This window comes from Cucurbita maxima, unplaced genomic scaffold (genome assembly GCF_002738345.1).
Source record: "Cucurbita maxima cultivar Rimu unplaced genomic scaffold, Cmax_1.0 Cma_Scf00024, whole genome shotgun sequence".
NCBI lineage: Eukaryota > Viridiplantae > Streptophyta > Magnoliopsida > Cucurbitales > Cucurbitaceae > Cucurbita > Cucurbita maxima.
This window is the reverse complement of record NW_019272040.1, coordinates 1,391,772-1,402,332: the sequence shown is the minus strand read 5'-3', so window position 1 is coordinate 1,402,332 and position 10,561 is coordinate 1,391,772. Positions and strand designations below refer to the sequence as shown.

The window sequence follows — 10,561 nt, the reverse complement described above, 5'->3', positions numbered from 1 at the left end:
CCCCCCCCCCCAGGGATTAAAAAATAACCCAATTTTGTTTATGTTAATTATGATCATGGTAAATAAAATTTTTATGTTTATTTTTTATTTATTTGGAGACTTAAAATTAAACTTGTAATTTAATTAATTAGTTTGGTAAAATTTAGAAAAATTAAATTAAATTAAATATTCTATAAAATAATTTTTAAAATTAAAACTTACGTCTTGTGAAATTTTAAAAATTTAATTTTGTGTCGTAAATTTTAAAAATATTGAGAATTTGTTTAGTATTTTTGTTTCTTTTAGTTTAGAGATTTAAATTAAATTTGTAATTTAAATAATTCGATGAGTGAAATTTTAAAAAATTAAATTAAATAGTTTATAAAATTAAAATTTACCTTTTATGAATTTGTAAAAATTTAATTATATACAGTAAATTTTAAAAGTATGTAAATTTAGGAATAATTTTGTAATATTGAAAGTTGATGAATAAATAATACAGATTTCATCGTTAAATTAAATTTATAATTTAACAAAATGAAATTAAAAGTTCTATAATTTTAGAAGTTAAAATTAAAGCTAAATTTTTGTTTTTATAATTTAATAAAACCTTATAAATGCGAGGTTTTTAAATTTATAATTTTAAAAAATAAATATGAAGACAAAAACGCGCGAAAATATTTACGGCACGTGGGATATGTTCGCACGTGTGGGATTTTGGGCTGTAATTTGGTGCTCCGTATGTATCGTAATTATATAGCAATCCTCTTCCTCTCTCAGTCGCTTATTGCGAACTGCTCCTTTTCACCTCGTTGTTTCAGGCCCTAATTTATTCCCTCAAGTGCTAGTTTATCCTTCGCTTTGAGGTTTTAATGCTTATTTTTGTTTCTATTTCGATTCAGAAATTTGAGATTTCTGGTCGACAATGGAGGTTGTGAAGGATGATTTCTCCAATTTGGAGATTGGGACTTCGGTCGAGTCATTTCAGAAGTTTTTGGACTCCCAAAATGATCTATTTCGCTCCCAGGTCGATCAACTCCAGAGAGTTGTTGTTACGCAGTGCAAACTCACAGGCGCCAACCCGCTCTCTCAAGAGATGGTACGTTTTTGTGGATATTCAAAATTTAGCTTTGGAATCGGTCACGCACTATTGTACTGTTCTATTTGTATACTAGGTGGTGGCGGGAAGAGTTTAGATTTCAAGTTCAGGTTCTGTTGATCCATTTGTTTATTATCATTGTTCTCTTTCTTTCTGGGTTGCCTGTAATGGCGTTTTTGTCTATATTTTCTATGTGATTAGCTTCTAAACTTGCTGTTATCAGATGAGGGCTCCCTTCACCACCGGCCTCTAGGTTGTTCTCTTTTATTGATTTTCTGAACATATTGAATGCACCTATGACCTACTTGGTTAAGATTACTTGAATGCAGCTTATACTATTACATAAAGTTGAATTCAAACGTGAATTCTAATCTGTGTTGAATGATTTTTTTTTTCAAGGCGGGCACATGTCTATGATACAGTTTAGGATGATATTATGAGTTCCTGGTTTCGTTAATTTCCTACTTTTTTAGTTTAGGATGACATTATGAGTTTACGTACTTTTATTGGCTAATTATAATTATATTGAGGTCATTCATTGGTGCTTGATGTGAGTAAGGATTCCTTTCCCCTTAGATGTTTGTCATTTATTAGCTCAAGATATACCTTGGTCCTTGGCTAGTCTTTTCAATCTTTTAGTTTTCTCACAGTGCATTTTAACATGGTTATGATTCTTTAGAACCTATAAGTTAGGTTCATGGTCATTTTTAGGCGCATTATAATTATATTTGATAACTAACTGACATTCATGCTTTATTTATTTATTTTTTGTCGAAGCACAGGCTGCTGGTGCTTTGTCAATTACGATTGGTAACTCCTGGCTCTTTATTATTGCTCACTTTCCGTAGATTTTATCTTTATTTTGTTATCATATTTAGTCTTCCCTGTTTCCAATTTCAGGAAAAAGACCCCGAGACCTGCTCAACCCCAAGGCTGTAAAGTATATGCAAACTGTTTTTTCTATTAAAGATGCACTTAGTAAGAAAGAATCACGAGAAATCAGTGCCTTATTTGGTGTCAAAGTAGCACAGGTTTGATATGCATCTTGTTTTGAGTGTTCATATTTTCTTTTATCCTATCTTTTTTATCAAGTTTTGACAATAAATAGCCAATACTTCAATCCCATAGTTTTGTTTTGATTGGTTTTATATGGTTTCTTTTTCAACTTTCATTAAGAAGGGGAGAGAATTATAGCTGGTGTTAAGAAATCAACTCAAAGGAGCCATGTAAATCCAGAAGTTCCTTCTATTGGCATTGATAAGAAAAAGCTATAGTGACAAAAATAGAAGAAATTTGTGAGAGCTCCAATGGGAGACTTAAAAATGAACTACAACCGTCCTTCTTTATTATATCTAAAGGTGTTTATAGAATTCTTTGTGGTTGTTTATAATCTGTGTTTTCTTGTTGTTAGGTCCGTGATTTTTTTAATAGTCAACGTTCAAGGGTGAGGAAACTAGTCCGTTTGTCACGGGAAAGATCCGTCAAATCTAATTCTTGCAAACAACTTGAAGTTGGAGGGATTGCAATGAACAACGATCCCAGTATGCCAATTGATGCAGTTCCTTTGAACTCTGATGCATTGGTTCCCTTGAACTCTGATGCACCAATTCCATTGAACTCTGAAGCTCCGGTTCCTTTAAATTTTGCTACACCAGTTCCCTTAAACACTATTGAACCCAGTAATGTCGATAGTGGACCATCGTGTTCAACACAGGATAGTAAACTATCTGACATAGATGGTATTGATAAGCATTTTGTTCAAACTATATTCAGTATGATGCAGAAGGAAGAAACGTTTTCTGGTCAGGTGAAATTGATGGAATGGATCTTGCAGATACAAAATTCTTCAGTGCTATGTTGGTATTGTTCAAATTATTCATTTGTTCTGGGAGTCTGTTTTTTGCTTGTTTTCTTTGTTTCTTTCTCTTCTTTTCTTTGGTATCCATTTTCTTTTCTTTGTCCTGCTATCCTTTTGCATCGTGTTAGGTTCTTGACTAAAGATGGTGCAATTATTTTAGCAACTTGGTTAAGCCAAGCTGCTGCTGAAGAACAAACAAGTCTCCTTCATGTAATCCTTGAGGTATATTGAACTCATCTTTAGGTCTTCTATTCCTAAGGAATTTGTCTAACATGCAGCAGCATTCCAGCTCTTTGATGCACACATGAAAGTTTTTGGCTGACTTGTGTCGGTCATCATCATTTAACTTATTTATTATTCGTTTGTTGCATGGTGTTTGTAGAAATGACTTTGGGATTGGACATGATCTTAACATTGTACGTGTATTTCTAAGTAATCTCATTGTCCAACTCTTCAACATTTTATTTTCCCATTTCAAGAACTATTACTTGTAAATACTTTTGGGCGGCTCTTGATTCCCGGTGCCTCCATTTAAATTTTTGTACAACCTTTTCGTATTATATTCTTTTTGATGAATGAGGTTCTTTTAGAACCCCCTCCCCCCCAACCAAACCAAAAAAATGTCCATGAAGTCCATATTTTTATGTTTTAATTCAATGTGGTTGGTTAATAGGTTTTCCTTCATCATTATTTTTTATGAATTTACTAGAATTCTTAGGATTGGGTAGTAGTAAAGCTTCCACCCGGTGACCATGGAGATGTTAGAGAATTTTGTATTTAAATAAAGAAACCCTGCATTGCGAAGAATTTATTTATATTATTATTTTGCAGGTTTTTTGTCATTTGCCTTTACATAAGGCTCTTCCTATGCATATTTCAGCGATACTCCAAAGTGTTAATAACTTACGATTTTACAGAACTTCAGGTATGATTTTGTTGTGTGGTGTTCATTTGTGCTATCACCTCTGCTCTTTGTTTGGCGGTATCATTTGGTGAACTACAATTAGATACTCTTTCTGTTCCTGTTCCTATTTGGTTGAATTTGAATCCTCACCCAAATTACACGAGACACCTTTATGAAGAAGAGGAACAAATTTCATTAAAAACAAAATGGAAGAATACGAGAGGAGGATGAGTCATCCTCTTAAGAGGCCAAGGATCTTATACATTAAACGATCCAATTGGCACCTTCATGGGCCTGTCTTTATTTTTTTTCATCATAGGAGATGGTAGAATTCCTTTAGAAATATATGGAGATTTTCGAACACCCATGAGCTTCATAATTTCTATATTTACCCCATTGAAAATCTGTTTGTATATTCAATTCTACACCTGTAAAATTTTAGTCGCATTTTCTGACTTGAAGATCAGATATATCAAACAGGGCAAGGTTCTTAATATCAAGATGGAGCAAACTGTTGATAAGATCTCAAGCATTAAAAAAGCCCAATGGCATGAAACTTCTGACCAATTCACAAACTGATATGATTCTGAAACAGAGGCAAGTGTTTATCTTTAACTTATCTATGTGTTCATGCAAATCAGTAAAATTTTTCTCACTATGTAGTGTTTAATCATGGTCTTGCAGTATTGGAGGCATTACGAGTGATGAGTCATGGAAGTCAAATGTTGACGTTCCTGTAAGTTATTTGTGCTATCTAGATTTAATTTGAAAAGAATTTTATCATGCTTTGGAGTTTCAACTACGTTGTCTGCTGTACAGGAAAATTTCGGTAATCCCAGTGTAAATGTAGATAACATGAGGTAAGAATTGATAAAATTGCCTTTATGTTTTTCAAAAGTTGTTTTTTTCTGTTGGTTACCGATAATTTTTTTCTTTTTTTTTCTTTTAGGAAATCGGGAACTCATCAAGCATTTAAACTTCTGCCGGCCTCTTCGGATGATTTGAATCGAAAGAATGTCCTAGGTTTATCTTCATCCAGTATCCTTGGTACAGGCAGTGGGATTTTTTTAATATTAGTGCCTCTTTAATGATTTAAGTTGGCCAATCTGAGTATGGTTTAAGTGCAATTTTCCTTGCTAATGATCGAACCTTCGCATTAAGATTGATAACAGGTTCGACGATCGGAGGAAAATGACACTGGGATTTGATAACATAACCCTTACACGACTGAAACTCACCAAAAAAGCTCTCCCATTAGATTTGATAACAAAGGAGTATAACTAGAGGAACATTTAGAAAGAGAATAGAATGAATATTTAGCCAACTTGGAAGTCTTTTTCCCATCCCAACTCTCCAAGCACCGGGATGCGTAGTGTTGACCCACAAAATCTCTGTCTTTCCCAGAACCTTTGACCATACAATAGCTGTTAAATATTGCGTTTTAGACTCTTCATCGAGGACTAAGGATACTTGGAGTTGTAATCATAACTGAAGCCAAAAAGTTCCTCTGAAAGAACAACAGAATTAAAAGGATTGTTTGGATGCATTTTTTATAACCATTTTGTGGACTAATCTTTTAAAATTATTTTATGTTGTTTTTCATTTCATTTCTTATCGTTCCCCATTAAAAAAAATTCCAATTCGAAGGCTACCTTTTCCCAATGGTAAGGTTACCACTCCCCGTCTCCGTAGTCTGTTATGGAAGCTCTTTTGAATGGAATTTTTGAATGTTCATTCTAAAAACGAAAAGAAAGATACCGCTTTATGGGTTTTATTCATTGTACTTCTTCATTAATTCAATAAAAAATCATGTGACCCTCATTTTATCATGTTACTTGTGCTTGAATTTTCAAGTTTATGCTGTTGCTGCTTTGATTGTTCTAAAGTAAACCTGGACATAAGGAAAGAGAAGATTTTCTTTCTTGCACTATGGACCAGCATTGATCTGTCCATGTTAGTAAATGGAGTGTTCAAAGATAATTTCCTTAGCTGGTTAATAGGATTCAGAGAACGCAGGAAAGTTCAGATGGTAGAACAGCCGGAACAGAAAGTTGCTGGCAGAAACTTGCAGGCTCCAAGAACTCCTGCGAGTCAAGGTCGGCCAATGTCTACCGATGATATCCAGAAAGCAAAAATTCGGGCACAATTTATGCAGAGCAAGTATGGGAAGACTGGCTTATCTAATGGGCGTATGCATACGAAGTCTGGGAATGTAAACAAACCATTACATTCCAGTGCATCATCTCCAGCATCCAAAATCTCTCTTCGTCCCAAATTTGAGGACCAGAAAAGAGCCGTGGTGCTGCTTCCAAAAAACAGTAATAAGGTTGAAACGCCGCTTCATTCAAAGATTGAAGTAGAGTTCAAGGACTCACTCGGGGAGAAATGCAAGAGGGTCCAGATCCAATGGCGGATGCCTCCAGGTTCATTTTCTTCAACACACTTTGCTTCCTTTAATAGTATACATTTAATTTTAAGACGGTAGAACAGACATGGAGCATGATTTTAAGGGTTAAAATACTTTAAAATGCCACTTATTTAGAAGTAATTATGTCGACTCAGTATATAAACACATCATAAAACATTGTAGCGCTCTGTTTTCTAGAAAACTAGACACAATACGGATGAGTTGGATCGAAAAGGAGTAAAGATCATTAAACATTTCAATTTTGTCACAATACTAGTCATCTATATGTAAGGAATAAAGGAGTAAGGATCGAAAAGACCAATGTTGACATCGTGATCTTCCTATAGATGCACAAAGTTCCTACAACTAATTTGTTATTATTTGTTTGTTCGTTTGCTTGTTATTAGGTTTGTTTAATTTTTAATAAAATAGAAGCAAGCGTAATGATCGAAAATATAAATTCCATATATATCTGTTAATTTTCATCTCTGTGTTGTGTAGAATGTTAAATTTTAAGTTCTATGGTAAATGGAGTATCATTGTTTCATTGAATGGGATTTTACCGAACCATAGCATGTGCTGCTGTCATTTTTGTGCCCGTTATCGTAATATGATATCAAACATAATGACGTATCACTTTTAGATAAGGATATGATTGGAAGAATATCATTCTATTAGTATATCCAAATAATTTTCTAGAAAATATTTATATTTGATCTTACTTGAAGAGAATAGATCTCCCCCAACACCATTTGTTTATACTACTCGTACCTTCATAAAAAGGAAATAGAACCTGTATCATGTCTCGCTATTAAGAAAGAAAACTGTACTTTTTATTTGAAGTTTTAGACCTATGTATATGTACAATGAAATGAAATGAACCACCTCTTTAAGCCGATTCATCTGTTATTCGAAGAGAGATTGCGATCACCAGTTCTTTTGAGAACGCTATCAATGGTTCAATTCACCATAATGTTCATGATGGTGGTTAAAATTTTTAAGATCATAGTTCTGTTGACAGAAGATATTCAAGTCAAGTCTCTGAATTTACTTTGGATTTGTTTTTTTGTTTTTGTCTATATGTAGAAATGAAATTCAATGATCTCTGGAGGGTAGGTGGTGGCGACAATAGTAAAGAGGCTGGATTCCAAAAAAATAGGAACTCTAGAGAGAAGGAAACTTTCTACAAGACCATCCTTGAGATACCACCAAATCCCAAGGAACCATGGGACCTTGAAATGGACTATGACGACTCCTTGACTCCTGAAATTCTGACCGAGCAATTGCCTGATAATGAAAGTTCAGAACCCGAGATTCGAAACAGTGCGGTGGATGGTGCTGTTCCATCAGAAGTGATCTCATCTCAGGATCTCAAGCCAAATGCAGCTGCTGATGAACCAGATCTTGAGTTGCTTGCTGTACTTCTGAAAAATCCAGAATTAGTTTATGCCCTCACTTCTAGCCAAGCAGGCAATTTTCCTGCCCGGGAAACTGTAAAACTGTTGGATATGATTAAAGCAGGTGTGGCTAATGGCGTAAACGGGATGGAAAAGACACTTGAAGTCTCTCTTCCATCTCCTACTCCTTCGAGCGATGCTGGAACGGTGCGTGACTTAGGCTCCTTTTGCTTCTGTTGCGAAAGTTCATCCAAAAATGTTGCTTATATTTTGTGCTTAACCAGATTATTCTCCGTTTCGGTTGTGAGGATTGTGGGTCTTCCTTCACCTCCTATCTTCATGATAAATTGGGCATCACAAGATCAAACTTATTAGAAACTTATTTCTGAGTTCCCCATTCCATAGCATCACAGCTCATGACATGAATTCTGGTTGACGAGCTATCTCCCTCCCTCCCTCCCTTCCTTCATGAACATTAGTGCTTTCCTTGAATGCAAGTATTTGGAATGAATGTTACTCAAATAAACATTGAGAATGCAAATTTACTAGAAGTTCTTTGAAATTTCTGTATTTGCTGATGATGGTTTTTTCCTTTACAATTACAGAGTGGATGGAAGCCCGCAGTCTTCAAGAATCCTTTTTCACAGCGAGATTCCATTGCAGAAAGCAGAGTAGCACTCCCTTCCCCACCAGTTGATACTTCAAGCATTGCAGTGTCACGTATGCCACCAGTGTCCCAGCAGCCACCGGCATCAGTTTCTCAATTTTCACTTCCGCAAACTACGATCAACAGGCTCCAACCCGATCACGTAGTTCACTCTCACCAATACCAACGCCAACAGGGTGTTTTAAATCCGAATGTTCGATTACCGAACTCGGAAGTAGCCTTAGCATCGAGGAGTTTTCCTATTGCCAAACTACCCTTAGTTAATCAATCAACAGCAGCTGCCTCTTCAGTGAGGATTGTAGGCGGAAATGATGCAAAACCTATTTCATTTGCATCAAATACACTAGAAAGAGTACCAATCTCATTCCAATCACCGCCTTCCCCAACCCCAACACGAATGCCACCAATACAGAAGCAACGACAGCAGCCACAGCTACAACCATATCGGTCAGAGCATCCACATCAAACTCGTGTAAATATCTCATCATCATCCGCTGAGAAATCAGCCCCTGGTTTATGTTCATGGAGACCAAGGCTGCAAGACATTGGTTCCCACTATAACAGTGGAGGTAACCACAATAAGGAAAGTAAATATGTTGGAGGTCCCATGGCGGGAAGAGGAGGGCCTTCATGGGGGAGAAATGAATTTGAATCATGGAGTCCTGAGAACAGTCCGGTAAGAACTCAAGAGTACAGCAGGGCAGACAGAAGCTATGGGGCTGCTGAGCAGCAGAGACAAAGCAGCAGTCCTTATGGATATGGAGAGCAAAACAGACATGGAAACAACAGCAGAAGGTGGCATGATCGGCAATATTGAAGCTCTCTGAATTGTTGTTTCCTCCTGAAAGAGGGAGAGGGTGGAAAATTTGGCTGCTGCTCACAATGCTTGGTTTTGGCCATTAAAAGGGACTGAAATGGCATTGAGAATGAGGCTCCCTCTGAAGAGAATGGGTTGAGATTGGTGTTCCATATTTGCAAGTTGTAAACTATACTCTATCTATTCAAGGGGGGAGGGCCCCCATGAATGAAAATAACGCAAATTCACAACGGCTGACCTATCTTTCTGGGGGATTTTGGCTTCTGACTGTAAAATTTCTCTCATGTCAATCAATCATTATTAGTGTTATTTAAGTGTCTTTGAAAGTGTTCATCATCTTCCCACTTAAAAAATCCAACTTTATAAGATCTTTGAATTATGAGCTATCACCTAATTCTCAGATCTTTGAATTATGAATATAAAGTAAAAACGTAATTCTGTATTTAGTAGGTAATCAAGTCATCACCTAACGCAACACACAGAATTAAAAGCTAAATAGTAAATCTGCTACAAAATTTGAATCTTTAATAGTAAATAAACACAAAATTTTAAACCTTAGGCCTTGAGGAATGTTGATTAAACATATAATTGAGGGTTTAAAGAAAGCATATAAAGGAGAAAAAGAAAAAAAAAACAGACTGTAAAATAAAACAGAGGCAGCAGAAATATGTACAGAATCTGTGCTTCCGCTCCGTTCCGCAGTCGTTGGTTTCGTTTCTTCAACTTCCAATCTAGATTGTGACATTCGATACCAAATTTGATTATCGCAAAGCTTCTGATCATCAAAATCGACCTCTTCCCCATCAAAATAGGATACGGATTCCACCGTCTCAATCCCCATACTCCAATCCTTCTTCACCAGGCTTTCGTCTTCGACTCTCGAAGAATTTCGTGTAATTCCCCCTCAACCCAATCAATCTTCAGAAGGTGGCATTAAGGCCATTCACACCGCTACAACGACAATATTGATTTGGATTGGATGGTGAGAATATATCCCTGTTGGGTTCTCGGCCCTGACTTTGGCTTCGCTGCTGCGTAAAGGCTGCGACGGGTCATCTATCAGAAAGCACAGCTATAATCACTGAACCAGCTGACTTGGTGTCCAATGTGATAATTTAGCTACTGTTCTTGGATTTCTTGAATTGTCTTCTTGGAAGTCAAAAAGTAATATAGATGCTTTCTTCAATCACCCATTATAGATAATACCATTGTTTTCAAGATTTTGAGAAACCTAGCATTGTAGCATTGGGAATCAAATTTCTTGGCTTCCCTAGAAAACACCCATTATTTTCCCGTATGTAGGAGTTGTTAGAAACTGCTGAATTGTACAAACCCGACTTATAAGGTGTCATCGGATTACTGTTCATCATTAACTCATTTTCACCCAATCGTCCCATATATGTCCAACAAAAATGTTGGACATGGCAAACTAG

General features: G+C 36.1%; 1 protein-coding gene across 2 annotated transcripts; it reads left to right on the top strand.

The window, feature by feature from the left end:
* Positions 1–765: 765 nt before the first annotated feature.
* On the top strand, positions 766–9,435 carry LOC111497751 (homeobox protein LUMINIDEPENDENS-like). Of its 2 annotated transcripts, none has more exons than XM_023148674.1 (13): positions 766–1,078; positions 1,861–1,888; positions 1,979–2,109; positions 2,490–2,938; positions 3,065–3,158; positions 3,768–3,861; positions 4,308–4,437; positions 4,525–4,576; positions 4,660–4,700; positions 4,790–4,878; positions 5,841–6,263; positions 7,334–7,851; positions 8,250–9,435. In XM_023148674.1, the coding sequence occupies exons 1-13, from the start codon at positions 905–907 to the stop codon at positions 9,126–9,128; spliced, it is 3,102 nt and encodes a 1,033-aa protein (XP_023004442.1). In that variant the 5' UTR covers positions 766–904; the 3' UTR covers positions 9,129–9,435. The 2 variants fall into 2 exon arrangements, with proteins under 2 accessions (XP_023004442.1, XP_023004443.1); XM_023148675.1 differs by lacking the exon at positions 766–1,078 and adding an exon at positions 1,195–1,331.
* Positions 9,436–10,561: the final 1,126 nt, after the last annotated feature.

Bases quoted from the DNA above. Each gene is read 5' to 3' on its own strand.
- LOC111497751 (XM_023148674.1), top strand. From the start codon at position 905: ATGGAGGTTGTGAAGGATGATTTCTCCAATTTGGAGATTGGGACTTCG. The intron at 1,889-1,978 runs GTAACTCCTGGC...TTCCAATTTCAG, and splicing joins TGCTTTGTCAATTACGATTG to GAAAAAGACCCCGAGACCTG. The intron at 4,577-4,659 runs GTAAGTTATTTG...TCTGCTGTACAG, and splicing joins AGTCAAATGTTGACGTTCCT to GAAAATTTCGGTAATCCCAG.